The following is a 23,404-nucleotide window of genomic DNA, read 5'->3' as shown; positions in this document are numbered from 1 at the left end:
CAAGTCAGAATGGGGCTCAGAAGAGCAGCCCCACCTCTGTGAAGTCTCACTGAAAGCCTGGGTGATTTCTGAGCCCCAAACCCCCAGGATATGGCCTGGATCCCCACTGCTGCCTTCTCCCTACCCCTAAGATCTCTCCATTCCTTCCTTCTCCATGCTCCAGAGGAAGCCATCTTTGTGGGTGGAGTGACAGGAATGTACCCAGGCAGACCCAGAGTTCAGGGAAAGAGGTCAGCCCTGCCAAGTCCTCAGAGGCTGGGGCCCCAACATGTGAAGACCCCTTGCATGAGCCAAGTACTTGCCTATGGTCACCTCAAAGGTGACTGGCTTGTCTCCATTTCTCCGGTCGATCATTGAGGCCTCTAAGAAGGCTCCAAATAGAAAGAATTCTTCCATCTTCCCTGTGCAGCTCTGTGGGGAAGATGGTTTAAACCAGCCCTAAACATGAGTGGGCTGATGGGCGAGGCCAGGCCTATTGATGCAGAACACTCAAGCCCTTTGGGGGACTGGGATCAGACAGGCCCTTTGGGGGGGACATACAGGCCCTTTGGGGAGCTGGGATCCTCTACTGGGATGGCTGGGGGTGACCTGCCCAAGCCTTGGGACTAGGCCATCCGTTTAGGTATTCCTAGTAGAAGGCTTAGCCCTGAACACACAGCACTGCCGTGTTCAGGAGGAAGGCAGAGGTGAGGCACCATCTTGGGAGCTGGTACCACTGTGGGGCATTTGGGCAGGACGCAGGCAGACAGTAGCCGAGGACAGAGGTCAGAGTAGGGCCTCTGCTCCCTAGGGAGGTCTGGCCTGGCAAATGCTCAGAACTCCACTGCCACTCAGAATGGGAGTCCTGGGGACAGCCCAGCTCTGGGCCTCACCTCTGAGACAGGGGTGGCCTGCTCCACCTGCACCTCTGTGGAACTGGTGAGTTCAGGGTTGGAGGTGTCCAGAATCTCCACAGCCAGGCCCAGCATGAGGCGGGCGCGGAAGGACACACCTTCCCCCAGGCCCTCGTTCAGGTCTTGGTGTTCATCCAGCAGCGTGTAGTTGCGTGTGGAGCCGTACATGTTCACCCAGGCAGGGCCCAGGGTGGGCAGGAAGCCTGCAGGGTGGGGAGAGGCAGGAGGGACTGTGGGATGGCCTGTGCTCATTCAGGGTGAAGGGATCTCTGGGATGCTCCACGCCATAGCACCTTCAGATTGCAGAGCCCTCTCTGTCCTCCCTGGGGGCCGGCTCTCCCTGGATCCTCATAGGCCTGATGGTAAGCCACTGCTGTCATGGGTGGAATTTGTTGGGCCTCATTCAAGGCAAGCACTCTACCACTAGGCCATATTTCCAGCTCCCAGGGAGGCTGCCTGTGTAGATCCAATTCTGCCCTATATGTTTGCCTTTTGTTTTTATTTTAACTACCATCCCCCCGCCCCCAGTCCTAGGATTTGAACTCAAGGACTTGTGCTTGCTAGCTATATCCTAGCCTGGTTCTACCTGTTAAAACATTTATAGTGCTTAAAAAATTGAGATATGGTTCATAACAAAACTCCATTTCAAATGCACGTTTCTGTGTTCTTCAGTCCATTCACTGTAGTGGGCGACTGTCATGTTCTAGAACGCTCTTAGACTCCTTGAAAGAAATTCTGCATCTATGAACAGTTAGGCTTCATTTCGTCTTCCTTGTTTCTTAGAAACACCAATCTCTTTTTTGGGGTTTGGCTTTGCCTTTGTGGGTGTTTGGACAGCACTGGGGAATGGACAACATGTCAGCTTCGCTGTCTGCTGCTTGATGCTTTGACAATGCCCCTCCCCTGAATCTCTAGCCAAGACTTGAAGGGCAGAAGCAGCATCTTATCACAGTGCTTTGATCGTGGGGGTGAGGGTGGGGGGGTATATTAATCTCCACATGCCCAGAGGGAGGTGTTACTGCTCGTATAGGCACGGTTGCAGATACTGTAATTACATGTATGCAGCAGGTGTACTATAACTATGTATCTATCTGTAGAGCAATTACCACACACTGGTTATTATTTTCATTTTGCAGATGAGTACATAGGTGTGAGGTCACAAATTAGCTGTCAGCTCTGAAAGGCCTAAGCTGTGATGTTCCTGCTTTCAATCAAGGAAGGGGCTGTGGCTAAGGCCCTGAAGCTGCCCATCCCGCTGGCATTCAGTGGTATGAGGGGTTGTCTTTCACACCTTCTCTTCATGTCCTTTACCCCCTAACACACCGGGGATTCCTGCTGCCCACCTTTGTCTCCATCATTGGAAATCTTTCGCAGGTCAATGAAGTGGGTGCCGATGGCCACATCATTGACTTTGTCAGAGTCCCGGATCTGCACCTTCATGCGTTTGCAGAGGGGCGGGAACAGGTCTGTGAAGACGACCTGCTCGTTCCACAGGGGCTCGTAGCTGCTTTTCTGCACAGAGGTCTTGCCCTGATGGGAGGGAGAGCCAGGGCTAGGGTACTTGTGCACTTGCTAATGTGGACTTCTGCTCTCCCCTTCTTCTTGCCCTCCCTCAGACTCCCCACCCAGTTCTTGGTCTGGGGCCCAGGAGGCAGAAAGGATTCATTAAACCCCTTTCTCGGCCGAGGCGACGCCCAGCCTGGCTTGCCATCCCAGACGAGCTCGAGGCTTCTGTTTTCTCTTCTTGTCGGGTCTAGGCCTCCACACCCACACATCTGATGGCTGCCAAACCCAGCCTCCTGCATCTCAGGTTCCAGTACCTTCTGGCCAGCAAAGAAGACCTGCACGTAGGGGTCCACGAGGTCCTTGTTCTCACCGATGAAAGCTTTCTTCACATTGGCCATGAGGCTCGTGTTCATCCGGGGCAGCCCCTCCGCGCGGTAGATTTTCACGTAGAACCGGGCCCACTGGCGCTCCGCGGGCACCCCTTCAGGGAGCAGCAAGTTCCTGCCAGGGCACCCAGCCAGCGCCATGGTGGACAGAGCCAGGACCCTCACCTTCTCCTAGTATCTGCACAACCCTGGGGCCTGGGCACAGGCTGTGCCTCTTATAGGTTGCTAGGCAAAACGCATCTCCTCAAGCTTGGAGAATTAGAATATTCATCTCCCAGAAGGCTGGAAAATAGGCTAAGATAGGTTACACCGTATGGATGCTTTGTAATCCAGAGTGATCTACCAGTCCTAGTATTATTATCAGTCTTGCAGCTGTGTCCCCTACAAAGCCTCACAACTAACTAGCCAGGGTCCTTTCCCTGGCTCCTGGGTGCGGCTCTGCCAGCACCTCCTCTTCCTATCAACTTCCCCAGGATCGGAAGTCTAGGTGGCAAACGCTATCACTCTCCTTCCACCTCCCAATACTACAGGTTGAGCCTAGGGCCTTGTGCACCCTAGGCAAATGCTCAATGTTAGCCATCCTCCATCAACCCATGGAGAGCAGGGCTGTGGGGGAGGAAACAGGGGTAAAGTGGATGGATGGTAGGATGGTAAGATGGTAAGAAGGTCCCCATGTCAGGAGCTTCCTTTGGGGGAAGGAAGGGCTAAGAGGAGGGCTCCAGGGGCTGGATGAGATAGGGGACTCACCCCTCAATGTCATCCTCCTCTGTCTCATTGGCTTTGTGGGGTGTCTTGATGTTGTCTCCCTTGCCCACCACAGCGACATCACACTTCACGTAGCCCTTCAGCCCAGCAGAGATGTCATCCGGGTCTGACAGGATGGCCCACTTGTGATGGAACTGGTGCTCTGTAATGGCCAGGAGAGGTACTGTACCTAATACCCTCATCCTGCAGCTCCTGGCTCCCTCTAACACCTTCAAGGCCCATAGAGCCCAAGCTGCCAGACCCCTGAGACCAGAAGCTACCCCTCCAGAACTGGGCCAGGGGACACAGGGAGACAGAGGGCCTCTGTAGCCAAGCAAGCCACTGGGCAAGGCCCCGGCCAGTTATACATCCAAGTGTGTTGGATGATTTCAAATCAGCAAGCCTCCTAATTGGTTCCTTGGCCTCTCCTATGGCCTCTCCTCTCTGCAGCCAGCTCCACCCAGTGCCAAATAGAGCCTTCCTAAGTGGGGGCTGCTCCTCAGAGCCTGCCTCCTTCCCCATCACACTGGACTCTGGTGCCTTGGGGTGAAAGGTCAAAGATTTTGCAGGGGGCTTCTGCTACCTAATTTCCTGCCTCTTCAAGCTCTCTCTCTCTCTCTCTCTCTCTCTCTCTCTCTCTCTCTCTCTCTCTCTCTCTCTCTCTCTTTTTTGGCCAGTCCTGGGGCTTGGCCTCAGGGCCTGAGCACTGTCCCTGGCTTCTTTTTGCTCAAGGCTAGCACTCTGCCACTTGAGCCACAGCGCCACTTCTGGCCATTTTCTGTATATGTGGTGCTGGGGAATTGAACCCAGAGCCTCAAGCACTCTTGCCACTAGGCCATATCCCCAGCCCCTCTTCAAGCTCTCTTATTTCAGTGCTCCACAGGTAAAAACACTCATTCCTTTCTGACCTTGTGCGGTGGGTTTTACTGCCTGGCTGTGTGGCTGCTGCCCCATGAGCTGAAAATGGTTCATTTCCCCTCCCTTTCAGCTGATGAACGTCAGCCATTTTCCCTTAAGGTCTCCTCTTCCATACAGCCTTCCCAGACTGCCTTAGAACAGTCAGTCCTGGCTTCTTGGGGCCTTATGTCCCCACCTTCAATTTTGTCTTACACATTTTTTTTGGTGTGTTACCTTCCCCCTCAGTCCTGGGATTTAAACTCAAGGCCTTGCGTTTGCTAGGCCAGTGATTTAGTCATGCCCCCAGTCCTGTTCTAACTGTTTAAAAATATTTACAACATTAAAAAAAACTGAAGCCAGGCACTGGTGGCTCATGTCTGTCATCCTAGCCATGCAGGAGGCTGAGATCTGAGGATCAAAGCCAGCCTGGATAGGAAAGTCCGTGAGACTCTTATCTCCAATGAGCTACCAGAAAACCTGAAGTGGCGCTGGGGTTCAAAGTGGTAGAGAGCTAGCCTTGAGCTGAAGAGACTTCTAAGCAGAGACTATTTACCATCAAGAATCCTGCTGAGGGGTCCCTGGTCTGATACCTCTGCACACTGGCCTGATAACCTCTGAGTGTGATCTCAGGCCAAATGCAAGAACAGGACAAGCCCTCTGCGGCCAGCAGAGGGCAGCAGTGAGCAAACTGTTTCTTGCAGGTGCATCTGAGAGCATTCCAAGTCCTGCCAGTGACAGGCCTGAGGCCCACAACTCCTGTCTCCCCAGACAGCTCTTTCACATCTGCCAGGTCCTGACAGCACCCAAAACTTTCCAGCAACACCTAGGGGTCTTGAGTGTCTGGAAGTACCCATCCAATAACACCCTGGTGTGGGCGGGGACGAGGGACTCATGAAGGTTGAAGTAGAGGCCATCAGAGAAGAAGACCTAGGTGGCTCAGTTCAAGGGACAGGCTGTGCAGCTTCAGCAGGAACAGTGGGTCTGAGAGTGGGCTACACTGATGGAGAATTGGGTTTGGGACCCACTTACTCCCTCTGCATCCCTGGAGAAGTTCTTTGAGTTCACTGAGCCTCCATTTCTCTACTGTAAAGTGGCAATGATCTTGACTTTTTTTTTTTTTTTTTGCCAATCATGGGGCTTGGACTCAGGGCCTGAGCACTGTCCTTGGCTTCTTCTTTTTTTTTTTTTTTTGGCCAGTCCTGGGCCTTGGACTCAGGGCCTGAGCACTGTCCCTGGTTTCTTCCCGCTCAAGGCTAGCACTCCGCCACTTGAGCCACAGCGCCGCTTCTGGCCGTTTTCTGTATATGTGGTGCTGGGGAATCGAACCTAGGGCCTCGTGTATCTGAGGCAGGCGCTCTTGCCACTAGGCTATATCCCCAGCCCCTTGGCTTCTTCTTGCTCAAGGCTAGCACTCTGCCACTTGAGCCACAGAGCCACTTTCAGCCTTTTCTGTATATGTGGTGCTGAGGACTCAAACCCAGGGCTTCATGCATGCAAGGCAAGCACTCTATCATTAGGCCCTATTCCCAGCCTCTGAAGTGGCAATGATGATATCTGCGTGGATTGGGAGGTTAGGTTGGTTGGGGCATCATGCCTGCAGTACCTCGCCAGGATTTCCCCACAAAGGAGCCCAGACATGCACACTGAACTCCCCACGGTCTCTTTCTCCATCCCCAACTTTCTCTTGGCCCCAGATCTCGGGCTTGTGGATACTGGGCTCTGGGATGTCATGGTTCTCAGGGATGCTAGTGACATTCTGAAGCAGACACCCACTTCTGTGCACACCTCCTGGCATGCAACATGGCGGCAGACTGGCTCTACCCTGCTCCCTGTAACTCCAGATGGTCAGGAGTGCTGCGCTCCCTGGGCCTCTCCATCTTAAGGGGATTGGACTCGATGTTTTAAGCTCGATGCATCCATGGTTTCTGTTGGACTCAAATGCCATGACCTGAGTTGCAGTTACAAGGAAGCCATTTGACACAACCAAGCACCAGTGGTTCTATCTATGGTTCAGAGGCTCCTCTGAGCTCATCTGTAAGATGGGGAGGAGGTGGCTGCTTATTTCTCTGCTTTCACTGTGGCAATTTGGATGAAATTATTGTCATTGTCTAAGGGCCTAATGGGGCCAGTACTATATTTTGAGCAGTAGCATCATCATTTCAGGGACAAGATCTTCCCAGCTGGGCCATGGGGACGCCTCTTAGGATACTGTCACCAGCTCCACACAGTAAGGCACCTACAGAGCTGCCAGCCAGCCACGGCCCCCACTCCTGCTCATCAGGAGGCCTTGTAAAGTGTTTGTAGAGCCCAGAGGTCCTTGGAGGTGGTGCACTGACTGTCATTACCATATTTGGACCGGACAGTGTGATAACCTGGAGTGTCTGGAGCACGTGGCCCGGTGTTTCTCCTGAACAGCTGGTGACTGGGGTAAGACCTGGCACATGTCTGAGCCTTGAGCCCCTCAATGACCAAAGGGGGATGATGGGAAGAGTGGCAGGAGCTCTTCGTGCTCAGCAGGTACCGCTCCAGGAGGAGCACAACCCACTGTCAGAGAGGAAGTGGGCCCAGGGCAGGGCCCCAGGAAGCTGCAGCCACCCCTCGGCTGTGAGGTCAGGCCTGGCTCACTTCAGTCTGTACAAGCACTCCTCCCTGCCACACAACAGGTGACCCACCAGCCTGCCACAAGCTATGGAGAGTGACCTCCAATCTACATGGAGTTCCTGTCCTGTGAACAACTGATCGCCTGCCACATCCGGTGGCCAGTGCTCCCACACCCACGGACAGATCCCACCACCTCCACACAGCCCAGGCTACGTGTCGGCAGGCACTGCTTGCATCTGTGGTTGGCACCAGTGGAGCCGAGGAGCCAGCATGGTTGGGAAGCTTGGGGGCCAGCTCCCGGAGTCATTGGCACACCGGCTAACCGGCCCACATACAGTTACTTACCAGGCTGGGAGTACACGGTCCCTACATCCATTTTGAAGGAGCCCACCAGGGTGCCGCTGCGTAGCAGATTCTTGGAGTGGATCACCTGACAGAAACACCAGCCACCAGTCAGGCCAGGGAGAGACAAGGCCTTCCATGGGGGCGTGGAAGGGGGGCAGCTCACACTTGGATGTGAAGCAGGAGGCATTTGGCAGGGGAGGACTGGCTCACTGAGGCCCAAGGTCAGCCTCTCCTGCCTGTTGTTTTACTAGCTGTCATGCTAGTGACATGTAAGCAGATTGAGAGGAGCCCACATCCAGTCTGCGTCCTCTTTGCCCTTTTGTGGTGCCCTTTTGAGGGGGGGGCACCTTTAAAGGTTGAGCAATGGTGCAGCTTCAGTTAGTGGCCCTGACTGCCAGGGCTACGCCCCACTCACCGAGATCTTGATGATCTTGTCGAACATGACGTCAGGAGAGACGTGGAAGTCAAAGACGAAGTACTGGAGGGGGGAAGAGCCCAGGCAGTCACTGGTGGGCAGTGCCAGGCCTCTCCCTCCTGGCAGTGCCTGTCTGCACCCCAGCCATTTACCTTGAGCCTCAGGGGTTGGATGAGCAGCAGTGGTAACGGGGTGGGATGGGGGGGGGTGAGGAGGAGGCAGGGCCCCATCCCCAAGGCGGAGTCATCTGCCACAGTGGATGGAATGGTCTACACCCGTGTGCTATGCTCAGATGGCCCCTGGCTGGAGAGCCGGGAGAACTGGGCTGTTTACTGGATGGCCCTGAGTATCATGTTCTGTTCTATGAACGCCAGTGTCTTAAGCTTGTGTGTGTATGCACATGCCTGTGTGTGCGTGCATGCATGTGTGTATTGGGGTATTGGGGCTTGAACTCAGGCCTCATGTTCTTACTTGACTTTTTGCTCAAGGCTGGAGCTCTACCACTTGAGCCATACCTCCACTTATGGAGTTTTGCTGGGTAGTTGGAGAGAAGAGGTTCTCAGATTTGTCTGCCTCAGCTGGTTTCAAACTAAGATCCTCAGATCTCAGTCTCCTGAGTAGCTAGGATTATTGGCATGAGCCACCCATGAGCACTTGCTTAAGGTGCTGAAGAGACACTAACATGTCTGCCAGCAAATGGAGAATGCCATTTACTGTGAGATACACCACTAAATCCCAATGCTCCCTGGGAGATGGTATGAAAAGGTAAAATAATCTAGACACCGGTGGCTCATGTCTATAATCCTAGCTACTCAGAAGGTTGAGATCTGAGGATCTCAGTTAGAAGCCAGGGCAGCAGGGGGAAGAAAGTCTACGAGACTCTTATCTCCAATTGATCACCAAAAAGCTGGAAGCAGAGCTGTGGCTTAAGTGGCAAAGTGCCAGCCTTGAGAATAAACACCAGTGTGCTGTTTGAGAAGCCCTAGTTAGGAAGGAACAAACAGACAAAAAAAAAAATCAAACCTACTCAAGTTTCTGAAAAAGAACACAGACATCATCAGGCAGAAATAGAAGACGGTCCAAAGAGGGGTAGAAGTAGAGAAAATAGTTTCTAAGTTAGGTGTGGTGTCACAGGTCTGTAATTCCAGCTCGCAGGAAGCTGAGGCAGGAGGAGAGAATTTGAGACTGAGCTATGTCACAAAAACAAAGGAAAACAGGAAGGAAAAAGAAAGGACGGAAAGAAGGAAGGAAGAAGAAGGAAGAAGGAAGGACAGGCCCTTGTCCACACACTGCAGCCCCTCCGCTGCCCCTTATACTACAAGCCGGTGCTCAGCAGATACACAGAGGATTCATAGAGCAGAGTGCTACTGCACCTGGCAAACACCTGCCTAGCTCTGAGCTGGCCACAGCAACGCTGTCTCCCACCAGGGAGACAGAGAAAATATCCTGCAATTCAGGATATTATTGTCCAGAGCAGAGCACGCTGACCCCTGATCCAGAGAGGGCAGGGAAGGCTGTTCTATGGCAAGGGCAGTGGAGCTGGGCCCTGCACATTGAGTAGGAGTTTGCTGGGAGCCACAGAACCGGGAAGTGGCTCTGTGCCTTGGAAGAAGGAAGTGATTTGAATAAAACATAAGGGGCGGGGGCCGGTGCAAGGTGAGCCCTGACTTAGCCAACTATGGCTTCACCACTATGGAATAACCATGGAGGGCCAGCCTGGTCTCCACAGCCATCAGGGGAATGTGGACTCTTCCTTATCTGGGCCAGAGGCGTTTCCCGTCCTGACTTGGGGACGCTCTGATTGCACCATCCTGAGCAAGAGCCTGAAGAATGGCGCCACTCCACCGAGAGGTTCAAGTGACCCAGGGGGCAGCCACACAGAGAGGGTGAGCACCCAGCTAGCAAGGTCCTCCTCCAGGGGTCCCCAAGTCCCTGTGCACACAGGGGGACAACACGGACGGCTCCGATGGTGCTGATGCACCTGCGGCTTGGGAGAGTGCCTGGCTGGGTTGGAGTTAGTTGGCTGGTCATCCCCTGCTGCTTGGCTCCTAGCTGCTGCTGCTGCTGCGGGGCTGGGCAGGCCGGGCCCGGCCCCTGCTGTGTATCAGGACACCCCTTCTCCATGCGGCCACAGAACCACTGACCTCATTGTAGTAGGGGCAGTTGGTAGATTCCTTCATAGATGTGTACTTCTTGTCGTCGCCCACCTCCACGCACACAACGGGGTCCATGTTCAAGCCCACCAGCTGCCGAGCCTCGATCACGGTGATGCTAACCTGCAGGCAGGAGGTGGGGAAGGCATGGGAGCTCAGGGGGCCCAAGAGCCTGGGCCTGCTGGAGCTGGACTCACACACACACCCCGGCCTCGGACTTGATGGGCCATCCTGGGCTCTGTGTCCATATTGCTAAAGAGACATGGGCTGGGGACTGGGGAACCTCAAAGTCAGCGTTCACTGGAATTCCCTGGGTGGGGGCATTTCCAACCCCACGTGCTCAGAACTAACTCCATCAATGTGGGACCTTGGTTCCCCTCCCTTCCCCTCCCCCTCCCTTCCCTTCCTCTCCCCTCTCCTCTCCTCAGCCCTGCCCTCCTCTCCTCCCTCTTCACTTCCTTTCCCTCTTCCTCTCCCTTCTCCCCTTCTGTCTGCTTCTCTTTTTTAGCAGCGTGTACTGGGGATTGAATCTAGGCTTTGCGCGTGCTGGGCAAAAACTTTACTACTTGAGGCACTCCCCCAGCCCTTCTGTTTGTTGTTGTTATTGTTTGATTTTTATTTATTTTTTTCTTGTTATTATAAAGGTGGCGTACAGAGGGGTTACAGTTTCAGATAATGAGTATATGTCTTTTTGGACAATGCCGCCCCTCCTTCACTCTCTGGTGTTTTGCTCTTGGGATGGGTCCCGCTCATTCCCCTCTGTCTAGCCTGCAACCCTATCCTCCTGCCTCTGCCAGTAGGGGTGCACCACTGTGCCTTTGAGCCCTGGGCAATGCCAGAGCTACAAGTTCTCCTCAGCACTGCAGCTGTATCTCAGGGAGGCCACCGGACCCACCTCAGCAGTGTCCTGCGGATGGGACTGAAGCTTCAAAGTCTTCATTAACTTGCATTAACTAAGGTGGAATAGAAGCAAACGCCTTTCCCTCGTGGAACTTACCGTAATTACTGGCTTATAGATTGTAAGCATCTGTATGTATGTGTGCTTATGTATATATGTAGATTTGTGTGCATGTGTTTGTATATATACATACACATAAATATTTATGTGGACATTTATAAAGACATATGTAAGCTAGAATGTATATACAAAAATATCAAACATATATACCAAAAAGATGTAAAAAAGATGTTTATGTATGTATATATGGGGAGAAAGAGAGAAGGAGGGAGGGAGGGAGGGAGCGATGGCTGCTTCATAATTTCTGATGTAACTATTCTTCAAGCTATTTGTTTCTGCTTTGGAAGTTTAGGGGTCAGATCCCATTAGGGCGGCCATGGTAAAATAGAAAGAACAGAGGTTGAACTTGACATTGAACTCTGTCCAGCCCATTACTCTACCAGGTCTAAGTGGAGAGGACTGTGTGGGCCTAGTGAGCAGCAATGTTTTCAGCTACCTGCAAGGTCCTGTGAGGGTCAGGCAAGATAACGATGGGTCAAAAAGGTTTCAGGAACAGGGGAAAGTATGTGAAATGTGAGCATTGTAGTAAGTGATTTATTTTCCATAGAATCTAGCTCCAGACACTGTGGGTCTTAAAGTAGGTGGGGATTGTTCTACAGGACTTGAACTTGCACTGTAACAAAGTCTTCACAGCTAGCATGCTAAGGAAACCATATGGCTGTTCTTTTATGTTCTCACCTTGGGAATTTGGTATTGCAGTCACTATGCTTTGATGCAACTTCCAAATGTTATTTGACTTGAGAGAATTATTCTCCCTTTCAGTAAAATAAAAAAGGATCATCGCTAAAATTACCACCCATTGTGTCCCTCTTGTAACGATTCTAAAGGCCAGGAAAAATTCATGCATCAGAGGTAATAACGTTAAGAAAATAGAAACCTCCATTTCTATTATTCAGGGCAATTTCCTCATCACCACAAAAGCATAGAAACAGAAAATGAAGACATTTATATGTTTAAGTCACACGTGAACTATGAAAGCAAACATTCCTATTTGGAGCTGGAAGTACCCAAAGAGCTAAGGTGAAATCTTAGAATCCATGCTTCACAGAGTTTCAGTAATCACTATTTCTTCAGGGAACTAAAAAGAAAATTGGGCTAATTAACTTAACTCTGACAAATTTACTGTGACAGGAGAAAACAGACACTAGAAGATCTTCCAGAATATTCTTTGTATAGTAGTTTACAGAATTTTAACTTCTATGTATACTTTTATGGGGGCAGCAATCCTGGGGCTTGAACTCAGGGCCTGGGCACTGTCCCTGAGCTTTTTTTCCTCAAAGCTAATGCTCTACCACTTGAGCCACAGCTCCACTTCCAGCTTTTTGGTGGTTATTTGGAGGTAAGAATCTCATGGACAGTCCTGCCTGGGGCTGTCTTGGAAACAGGATCCTCAGATCTCAGCCTTCTGAATAGTAGGATTACAGGCCTGTGTGTACTTTCTTATTATTAGAACTTAAAAATTCCCTCTTGAACTCCAAGTAGCTCCTGCCCCTCCAAAAAGGTTTTCTGTGAGCCAGGACTGGGAGGTAGACACTCACGACTTTGGTTTATACTACAGGTTCCAGTGGAGATTAACCTTCCCCATACCAAGAGCCTGGTTGTTTCTGGTGGTTTCTATCTCGAGGCTGGCCTATGATGGCCCTTTGGCCCCTCCCCTGGTTCAGGATTCATATTTTCTTTTATAGTTAGCAATGGCTACCACGCCATGGAGGTGGAGTGAGGAAGAGAATAGAGGGTTGAGAGAGGACCCAGAACTCTTGCTTCACTGGTTGAAGTGGAAGTGAAGGAAAAGGGCCCATAGGCATGGACACTGTGTTTGGGGAAGGGGCCACTGCTCCTAGCCTCCTAGCCCTGCCTGGTTGTGTACAAGGGATATCCAGCACTTGAAATTAAGAAGAAAAATAATGGCTATTCTTTAGTGTTCTGTACAAAGGGATGAGTCATCCCTTTGCTAACAGTAGTTAGCATATTAAGAAGAATACTATCAGCATATTAAGAAGAGAGAGCCAGGTGCTGGTAGCTCCCATCTATAACATTAGCTTCTCAAGAAGCTGAGAAATGAAGATTGCCGCTCCAAGCCAGACCAGGCAGGAAGGTCTGTGAGACTCTCTCTTGTGTTTTTGTCTTTGTTTTTACTCTTTATCTGATCTGTGAGACTCTTATGTCTAACCAGCAAAAAGCTGGAAATTGAGGTATGAGTCAATTGGTAGAAGGAGAGCTTGAATGAAAAAACCAAGCAAAAATGCAAGGCCCAGAGTTCATGCCCCAGTACTGGCACATGCGCGTGCGTGCACACACGCACACACACACACATACACGATAGAATCTCCACTGCCAATGGGAACATTCCTGATAAACAGAAAGATCAATTTTAAGCTTATTATTTTCTTCAGGGCAGAAGATGAAGGGGAAAAGGGAGCCAGTTCCGGGCCAGCCTGACCAGCTAAGTCCTTTTCCATGGGCCACTCTACCATCTGCTTCTGAGACAAGGGTCAGAGTCCCCACACGGCTTCACGAAAAGCCTCCCAGGGCCCATGGCTCAGCGACTCCTCCATCTTAGGGGAACCTGAGAATCACAGTGCTTGGGGACTTGCTTGGGAGAGCTGATCATGCATGAAGAACATCAGCTGGCAGCTAGAGATGGGAGCTAGTGCACCCCAGTTCTGCTCTTCTGACACATCCTAATCTCCCCTCACCTCCGGAGGCTGGCGATGTGACCTGACCCGAGCTGTGGCAGGTGCCTGCCGTGGTGACAGGAGGAGGATGGGGAAGGCAGTGGGAATGTGCCGAGGCCGGAGGAAGCCACTGACCCGAGGCTCCAGCCTGGACGCGGTTACAGATCCTTCCTGGACCCAAGTTTTGCTCTGACTCCCCCCTCCCCCTGCCCACCAGCTATGGAGGCTTTCTGAGGTCAAATTCATCAATTAAATTCTCCAAGGCACAATTTCTGTGCCTTTTGGTCCTATTGCTTTCTGTGTTATATTTTGTGCGAATTATTTCACATATGCATATTAGTAGCATTCTCTCTCTCTCTCTCTCTTTCTCTCTCTCTCTCCCCCTCTTATTTGCTCTCTCTCACTGTTATAGTTGTGCTTTGAAAAACTTGTTAGGAGACACCTGTCACGCTGTCATGTTAAATACAGTAACTGTTTCATTTATTTCACAAGGCTTCAAAAATCTATGGAGCTATTCCAAAGGCTGAGACCTGAGAATTGTGGCTCAAAGCCAGCCCGAGCAGAACAGTCCGTGAGACTCTTCTCCCTAATTAATCACCAAAAAAAGCCAGAAGAGGAGCTGTGAGTCAAGTGGTAGAGCCCTAGCCGTGAGCAAAAGAGTTCAGGAAAAGTGCCCTGAGTTCATGTTCTAGGCCCAGCGTGTGTTCGTGCGCACACACACACACACACACACACACACACACACACACACACACACACATACAAATAAAACATAAAACCTTGGAAGTTTGTAAGGCTTCTGAAAACAAGCAGTGAGCATTGACCTAAGTAAGCCTGGGACCAGAAGGGAGCAGCTAACTGTCCAGAGGCTGGATGACAGAGCAGTGGTTCTGGCTGTGAGACTCTGACCCCTGGTTCGAATCCTGGCTCTAGTTTTGACTGATGGTAACCTGGGGTCAGCTTCTGCCCTTCCTTGGCCTCTGTTCTCACCTGCAAATGTGGTAGCATCCATATTTAAGTGGTCATGAGGATTACCTTTGCTTACGTGGGAGCTATTAATAAAGTGTGCCTGTCATATAATAAACTTTCAAAGAATAAGTTAACAAGGATTCCCTTGTGAGATGCTTTTAGAGGGCAAGCCAGTGAGATAGTATCTGAGTTGGAGGGCTTTGGTCTTTGGCACTTTCCTCTTCTCAGTGCACAGAAGCAAATCCTTGAGTCTAGATCCCCAACAGAAGCCCCGGGAACACGGGGCAGCGTCTTTGGGCTTTGACTGATAGTCCCAAACCTCCAAGAGCCCAAAGGCTTGAGCTTGTCTAAAGTCACAGAGGTGGGGGCATTTGGCAGTCCCCGGGGCTCTTTTCCAAGAAATGACTGAAAAGAAATCTTTGAGAAAATATGACCAGACATTCTCTGCATGCAGGGCGGTGCCATCAAGTCCCTGACATTGTCCCCTGAGGGAAGGAGGCGGGTTGTCCACAAAATGTAGCTCTTCCCTGCCAGAGGGGCTTGCTCTGATTTGGGAGCCTGGTGCTGCAGAGGGTGACTCCAGAGAATGATGGAGGAGGCAGTGTGCAGGCCAGAGGCCCTAGATACAGGAGTGGGCACAGAGCCAGTGGGCTGCAGTGTGCCCAGTCCAGGCTGGAGCCTTAGATCAAAGACCAGAGGTGAACTGGGGATGAAAACTGGAGAAAGACATGAAGTACAGAGAGACCCAGATGGGGTCCCCTGAAGTCCTGTTCCCCAACCTCCCTTCCCAGCTGGCCGGTCTACGTGCTCCATGCGAGCAATACCCTTTAATCTTCTGACTGATAACCGAGTCTCGGTGGCCCCTCAGGGAAGGGTCTGGAGCAACGGTGGGTCGTCCAGGCCTTCATGAGAGCTGTCCTCCCCTCCCCTGCTTCCTCCTTATAAACAAGGATTAGATGCTCCTGGTTTTCCCACCTGTTTACCGTGTGTCATGTTAGTGCAGCTCTGTCTTTCAGGCTCTGGTCAACTGTTGAAGAGCGGGGATTGAGGATCTTACCCTGCAAAGCTAAGGCTACGGCCTCCCCATTCCTATAGCCGCGAGCCATGCCCCCTGCTGCCCTGCCTCCCGAGGGGCCACACACACCGCCTGGCAGCTGCCAGTGTCAGCCTTCCTGTCACAACCTTTTTGTCTCTGCTTTTGGAAACATACAAGCAGAAAAAGTTATGTTGACTTTTAGCAAATACAGAGAAGCGAAAAGGAGGAGAAAAACTACCCACCTTCTGTCAAAAGATAATAGGGTTGACATTATTGTCAACATTAGAAGAACAGGGAACAACAAATTCAAAACTCATCGCAAATAACTTTCTTCAAAGGTTCATAGTTTAATTATGTGGAGAGAGAGAGAGAGAGAGAGAGATAGTTGCTTCTCTTGGTCTCTTTATAGTTTTTGTAGGCCCATCATCCATATGATATCCAGGGCTAGACACAAAACCCCAGCAGGACTTTGGACAGCACACATAGAATTAATAAAGCTCTTGCCTGACTTTGGACCAGTCCACTTAGATACTTCTAAGAATCCCATCCAGGAATAAGCTTACTTTGGGAATTTATATTCAGACTGTAATTTGTTATGACCCCCAGGTGCCTCTGCAGATTCTATGATGCACACCTTAAACTACAGTAGAGACCCTAAGGCAGGAGACCTTCCAGGCGCCCGCCACCTACCTGATAGTCCATGGGCCGCCCAGCACTCGGCTCCATCTTGATATCTGGCTTAGATCTGAGGAGGAGAATGTACCGTCAGGATTGACGTGAGGGCCTGCTTTGGGGGAGGAGGGTAGTGGCAATGGATGACCCTTACAGAAGGGCTGAGGGATGGAATCATGGTCAGCAAGCACTTCAATGGCCCCGACAGAGCAGGATAATCAAACGCAGAAGTTAACAGGGGAATGGACGATAGGTCAACAGGTTTCCTCATGGGCTGACCCCTAGAGGGACTCAGGGACCTGGACACAGATTGCAGCTGCTGTTTTCTGCTTCCACAGGGAGAGAGGTGGGAAGTATCTCTGAGGACAAGAAGAAAGGGGCGAGGCTGGGAAGATGTTGTCCTGGGCCTGATTTCCCTCCACCCAAATCCCAAACCCAGAAGGCTACATGATTTATTCCTCCTCAGAGGCAGCTGAGGCTTCAGGTTGCTGTCCTGTCCACTCACCTCTTGTTGGAGACGTTGGTGGTGAGAGCGGTGACAGAGGCTAGAGACACGGAGTCGGGATCCAGCCCCTCTCCTAGCCGAATGGCCAGGTGGTCAAGCTCCTCCATTTCCAGCACCGCTGGTTCATCTGGGGAAGGCGAGGTTAGGTGAGCAGAGGGGAGGACAGAAAGCAGAGTCAAATTTGAAATTTACTCGTAAGACTACTTAGACTATTGTTGTGTTTACTACTAACCTTGTTTTTTTAATTTAATGGATAGTCTGGTCTTGCTTTTTAATTTTATTAAACACTACTCACTAAAGCATGAATATCCTTTATGGAAAAAGGTAGGAGATAAGGAACCCATGTTTCCATACTTCCCATTATAATAACTACCTTTAATTGAGCAGCTATTACACAGGCTCACTTTGCACATGTCTCTCTAGTCCTTATAGTTCAGACCTGATGAGACAGACCATATTCACATAGCATAGATAGGGATAAGACTTAAAGAATCACTGGCCCATGTAAAGAATGGTGACTGGAAGACAGAATTTAGGACTTAGTCTTGCACTGGTGTGTATTAACCCAAGGGGATGGAGTGAGTCTGAAAACCCACCTAGAAATGGTGGGTTTGAGTCTTATCCAGTGGCTACAATTGGCAGGGGGGCAAGAGGTAGGGAGAGAGCTTCTGGGGCCAGTGGTCCCCAGAGGGGCTTTCAGGGAACCCTGGTGGCAGGCATGTAAGCGGGGTAGGCACAGCTCCGGTCTCCACCCATTTCTCCCCTTGTCTTCTCCTTGTCCTCCCTGTCACCCTCATAAACAGCTGTTTTGCCCTTCCTCCAGCTGCATGCTCTGTGAGGGACCAGGGCCACAGGCCGCTGCACCTTCCCAGATCTAATCTGGCCTCTCTCCAGACTTCCAGGGCCCGCCAGCAGAGGCCAGTCTGGTGGGTGAGATGGCATTAGGAGAGGCAGGCCAGTGTGTCTTTCCATTCAACAAGCACTCTTCCGTCTGTTTCCCCACCCGAGAAGGAGGGAATTAGCTAATCCACATTTCCTGCTATTCCTTTTTTTTTTTTTTTTTTTTTTTGCCAGTCCTGGGGCTTGGACTCTGGGCATGAGCACTGTCCCTGGCTTCTTTTTGCTCAAGGCTAGCACTCTGCCACTTGAGCCACAGCGCCACTTCTGGCCATTTTCTGTATATGTGGTGCTGGGGAATCGAACCCAGGGCCTCATGTATATGAGGCAGGCACTCTTGCCACTAGGCCATATCCCCAGCCCCCCTGCTATTCCCTTCTCTAAGACTTCCCAGGCTTCTGTGAAAAGAAGGAAGGATGGGGAGTGATGAGGGCAGGAAGAGCCTCTATGGCAGATCCTCCTGGCCTGGGCTCTCTGCCCACCTTCAGGAACATCCCTCCCTCCTCGCCAGCCAATGGGAGGCCAGGACCCGCCTATAGGGCTCTGGCTGACCAATCCTGAGGAAGCCTGTCTGGGTGGAGTTTGATGGAGATCAGATTGCCCGGGACCGGGATAGGGTGGGATGTCCTACCTTGCCTTTGGGGCTCCTCCTTGTGGGATCGGTTCTTGCCCAGCTTCATGGCGGAGAACACACTCCTTCCGGCTCTGTGGGGGGACCACCGGAGTGAGGTGGAGGGAGATGAACGCTGAGGGAAACACCCGGACACACAAGAGACCAACACAGGGCCACAGGAAGGCGAATGGTACTCCAACTCCTTACCTACCGGTTCCAAGATACATCAGGGGTCTAACTCCCCAAAGCAGACGGGGAACCCACCACTCCCTCTTTGGCACCCTTTCACAAGACTGAGGGGAAACCCCAGCCAACCGGGGAGGTGGCTTAGAGCTGGAGGGCCTCGGGGTCTTGCGCTTTTCAAAAGCCTGTCCCCCCCAAATCCCCTCAGTCTAGTCTGAGCTTTGCAAAGTATCCAAGTTCATCCTCCCTGTCCCGGCACCCTGCCTCAGCTGGCAGAACAGAAAGCCAGAAACTGGAGATATCAGAACTGAAGAGTGGGTGTTCAGGGTGAATCGGAGGGGCAGAGGCTGAGGAGGTGGGAGATGTTAACATCAGCTGTGCAGTTCTCAGTTCTGATACACAAGGCCTGCCCGCCTGCCCGCCCGCCTGCCTGCCTGCCTTTCTCCAACCTCTCTGTGTCCCTGGGATTCTCCTTGCTCCTCAGTAAGGAGATGAATCCTTTTCCATCTGTCTCTGGTCTCTGCCTTTCCCCGTTTCCTGTCCCATCCCCACTGTAGAATCCCCCACCCCCTTTCTGCACCCTTCTGGAACTTATGGTAGACTCCATAGTTCCTACCTCTTCCTCTGGCTTGGTGGTGGCCTTGTGCCCTAGGTGAAGGGTCTGCAGTCAGGGGCCCCCAGGATGGGAGCGGAGGTCCTCACTGCCCTTCAGTGATGTCCCTGTAGCCCAGCCCGAGGTCCTTAGAGCCAAGAGGGGCCAAGAGTAGGATCAGCAGGGTAAGGTGCAGTATTCCATTACCCCATCCATATTGTATGAGTGGGATACCTGACTCCCTTCGCTTCCCATTCTCCTCCTCCGGGGTGTGGCTGTCATCCTGTAGGCCCAGAGCCGGTGGGGGCTGGCCTATCCCTGGCTGGATTACAGCAGAGCCCATCAACTTTGGGTCTATATCTCCCTGTGGAGGCTTGACAGTGGTTTCTAAGACCCCTGGATCTCTGCTCTGCATGTATGTAACTCATGTGAAGTTGGAGAAAACCTTCTGTCCATGGAAAGATGGTCTGCAAACGTCATGCCCCTCAGTTCAGGATTAGGGAGCCTGGCCCTATCCTAGACTTCACTGTTTAAATACAGACAGAGCAGGGCCTGTCTGTCTCCTAGGGAGGGGTAGGCAAGAGTCACTCCTTTCATATGGTGCTAGACCACTGGCATGTCCATGGATTTCCTATAAGGAATGAAAGAAGGCTGGTATGACACTGGAGTGCCTGCTCTCTGAGGCCCCATTGTCTGGAGTGTAACTAGGAAGAAAGTGATAGAAAGGGGCTCTACAAAAGGCAAGCGGATGTCTTTGGAGTCATTTAAACAATAACATTAAGAGGAGAGAAGTTGTATACACATACATATGAAACATGTGAAATGACCCCCAAAGAGAGGACATAACCTTTCTGGAGCAGCTATTGTTCACACAAACCTTTTCCAGATGTTTGTTTGTCTCATCTTTTTATCAATCCTGTAAGGGGTATCTGTTCCTCCCTCACCCAACCAATGGTAAAACTGAGGTTAAGAGAGGAGAAAATACTGTGTGCGTGGCACCATTAGGAGGGGGGTAGGACACTCCCATCCCCTCGGCCTGTAGTTTCACTCTGTCCTGGTTGTTTTGTCTCAGTGCTGTCTGACTACATTTGAGTGAGACTCCTTACTTTGGCAAAAAGGGTGTAGATGTGGCTCTGGTCCTGTACCATTTGCAGATCCAGACATCATCCAGAGTCTCACAGAAAAAGACACAGAAGGACAAGCTATAAATAGGCAATTCCCAGTGAAGAAAATATGAATGTCCATAATAATATGAGACATGTTTGATTTTGTGTGTAATCAAAGAAATGCATATTTTAAAAAATTACCTCTGAGGAGTAAAAAAAAAAAAAAAACATAGAAGACTCCCAGAGAGAATGAGCTTATTTAAAAATAACTAGGCACGTTTGGGAAATGACTGCTGCAAGAAAAAATTAAATTGCTAGTGATATAAGGTGGAGCAGATCAGTGAGTGCATTAGACACAGCCACGTGGTGATGGGAAAGGAGGGGCCGGGCTTGGGGGGCGGGCTTCTTCCCAAAGGCAGGGTTTAAAAGGGAAGCTTCCAGCTTTACTCTAGCCACTGCCTGAGGAAGCCTGGCTAGCATGGGCTCTTATTCTATTCCATGTGTCCCCCACCTATCCCTTCCTGTCTCAGTGTTTGGGAGTCCTTGAAGCCCAGCCTCAGTATCCTAAGATTTCTCTTCTGAATTACCAAGGCTCAATGTTTGCCTTTGTACAATCCCTTCTTGGCCACTCTTGGGCTGGGCCACACCCTTAGAGTTCCAGCCCCATTCCATGTTATACCTACACACACAATCCCATCACCAGAGCGGCCTACTCTAGCATGGAGTCCCCCTACACCAGGAAGCACTTGGAGGTTTATTGAGTAGGTAAGCAAGCAAAGGAGCAGACACAAAGACCAACAGAAGGGTGAGGGAACACTCTAACAGGGTGTGGGTGTCCTCTCTCCCTCTCCCTTCCTCCCTCCCTCCCTCCCTGCCCCCCTCCCTGCCTAGCAAAGGTGGCTATTCAATATCCTGAGTTGGGACCTACGCAGCTGCCTGAGACACCCCTTCCCTTGGGCAGTTAGGACTCTTGAATTTGGAAGTCACATTATTCCTTAAACAAAACATATTTGGAAGTAAAGATTAAAAAAAATACTGTCCTCTGAAACAACTCAAGGAAGAACCTCTTCCCGCCTCCCTCTGCATTATTTAGCCATCTGAAGAGGCAGGTTTACGGGCTGTACACCTGTGTGCCTGGAGATATCTCAAAATGACATGCGCTTGTTGATGAAAAACTGGAAAATGTGAACAATGGACATGATGTCCGGCATCTTACTATAGGCATGGTGCCTCTGTTGGTTTCTTCTAGACTTGCTCTGTCGTTCACCAGAGCGTGACATCATGACGACCCCTGCCCATAGTAAGTGTCTGATGGATGACACGTCAGGAGTTCCCTAGAGAAAAAGCCCTTCCTGCTCCCCAGATCCTGAAGAGCAGAGCCAGCTGTACTGGGCAAAGGGTAAAGGAAAATTGAAAAAAAGTAAATGTTCGCGTCATCAGAAAATGTTGCAGATTATCTACTTGTATTAAAGACTCAAAATTTTAAAATGTAATTTGTTGATTAGGTTTCTGTTATAATGAACCCTTGAAAATTTAGCATCACATGTGCTTCCTGCTGCTCTGTTCAGTCACAGAATGAGACATTCCAGTAGAAGAAAGAAATTTACAAGGAGTATGCTCCTTGTAAATCCTTCATTTACAGATTTAATGATTTCTACGACTCAGAAGCACGTTCCTGGGGCTGTGTGATGCACTCAGGGGTCTAGGGGACAGCTTGGTGTTCACTAGGACCCGGAACATTTGCCCAGTCTCCTGGTGACCTCAGTTGCTTTACTATGGATCATTCTGGAAGGGCATGACTGTAAATGAACTGCTTATTGTTTCCACTTCCTGCTCAAAGCTTCCGTCTTGAGCTCTCTTTAGTCAGGGTTCCTCTGCTCACGCCTCAGGTAATTGAGACACACCAATTTCTGTCTAAGAGAACTATGGGCATGTCTGCGGTATTTCTTCACATTGTTTCTAAAACTTACAGGCATATTTCCCTTCATGGGCTTCTTCTATTTTCCATATCCAAAGGGGAGGTAATTACAATTGGTTTTTTTTTTTTAAAGCATGTTAACTTTTAGTTATCTTGGAATAAGTTCCTGGACATGAATCTGATGGACCTTTGTTTTTTGGAAAACAAAGAAAATTGAACCTGGGGCCTTGCTCAGGCTAAGCAAATATCTTATTTATCCCTGAGCTTCATCTCTAGCTCAAACTGACCTTTCTACAAAGATGACTCTATCTCCAACCTAGCCTGTTTATACACATTTCTGTTGTACAGAGGGCTTGGGAGAGCCTCAAGTACTCACGTAGTGCCAAGAGGGCCAGGGAAGCTAGCTTCTCTGTTTTATCTGGTGGCCCAATTTTTTTTTCAAAGTTAAAATAAGAACAGCATCCTGGAAGTATGTTTCTCATCTCCCTCAGAGCAGCCCATCCTAGAGTTCCACATGATTGGGGAGCACACATTCTTTCTGGGTTAATTGTTAAGTTTTCCTTATTGCTACTTCTATCTATGTCTATCCATCCCTCTTTAGTGGAGATAGGAACCAACCTGCTTTGTAGCACCATCGCCTTTCACCATTGCAAACTAGTCCTACTGTTTCCTTTCCCCAGGCTAAAAATACTTTAAAATTGTTTAATCTCTTCTTAGAAATACCATTTCCTTGTGCTTTCAGTAATCCCCTTGCTCTACACATTAAAATACTACTACATGCCAGCCTACTTTATCTCAGACACGACTGTGAGGTAGGAAACAATTAAAATGGAGTAGGGCCATGTATAGCGAGGGTCCCATGTGCCCCACGGAGAGCCACCTACCCCTGCTGGTGCCCACCTCAGGGATCCGGTCTGGTTGGGAACAGACTCGAGAGCTGGACACCACAAAGGTCTTTTGAACATTGTGATCTTCACTGGAAACGTCTGCTTCATGTGTAAGCCTCTGATATCTAGGTGGCCACAGAGAAACCTGGACCCTGCAACCTCTCCCTTCGAGAGCCCCATCATTTCCCACTTGCCTCAGGTTCCAGCTCCTTGGTTCCCTCTCCAAGCCTTGCCACCTGCTCTGCCTGAGGCTGGATGCCTCCATTCCCCAGAGGTCCCTGCATGGAGCTGTGTGTCATGGCTAGGGCTGCTGTATAACAAGCAGGACTGCAACTCAATATGCTTTCAGTAAAGCAACTGGACGAGGCCGTGCACTCCCTGGGATCTTATTAC

The 23,404-nt window shown here is 50.6% G+C and overlaps 1 protein-coding gene across 5 annotated transcripts in view; it reads right to left on the bottom strand.

The window, feature by feature from the left end:
* The window catches only part of Otof (otoferlin), an 85,516-nt gene that overhangs the window by 17,066 nt on the left and 45,046 nt on the right, over positions 1 to 23,404 (bottom strand). For all 5 annotated transcript variants that reach the window (XM_048353612.1, XM_048353609.1, XM_048353613.1 and 2 more), the window contains 11 exons: positions 18,344 to 18,417; positions 16,816 to 16,942; positions 16,329 to 16,383; positions 9,932 to 10,063; positions 7,788 to 7,850; positions 7,373 to 7,457; positions 3,533 to 3,692; positions 2,714 to 2,900; positions 2,237 to 2,423; positions 873 to 1,096; positions 303 to 411 (listed from right to left, as the gene is read on the bottom strand). In XM_048353612.1, the coding sequence (XP_048209569.1) occupies positions 303 to 411; positions 873 to 1,096; positions 2,237 to 2,423; positions 2,714 to 2,900; positions 3,533 to 3,692; positions 7,373 to 7,457; positions 7,788 to 7,850; positions 9,932 to 10,063; positions 16,329 to 16,383; positions 16,816 to 16,942; positions 18,344 to 18,417 (1,403 nt within the window). The remainder of the gene's footprint in view (positions 1 to 302; positions 412 to 872; positions 1,097 to 2,236; positions 2,424 to 2,713; positions 2,901 to 3,532; positions 3,693 to 7,372; positions 7,458 to 7,787; positions 7,851 to 9,931; positions 10,064 to 16,328; positions 16,384 to 16,815; positions 16,943 to 18,343; positions 18,418 to 23,404) is intronic.

The sequence above is a fragment of the Perognathus longimembris genome, chromosome 8 (genome assembly GCF_023159225.1).
Source record: "Perognathus longimembris pacificus isolate PPM17 chromosome 8, ASM2315922v1, whole genome shotgun sequence".
Lineage (NCBI taxonomy): Eukaryota > Metazoa > Chordata > Mammalia > Rodentia > Heteromyidae > Perognathus > Perognathus longimembris.
Note: the sequence above shows the minus strand (reverse complement) of the source record. Positions and strands in the feature narration are given on the sequence as shown.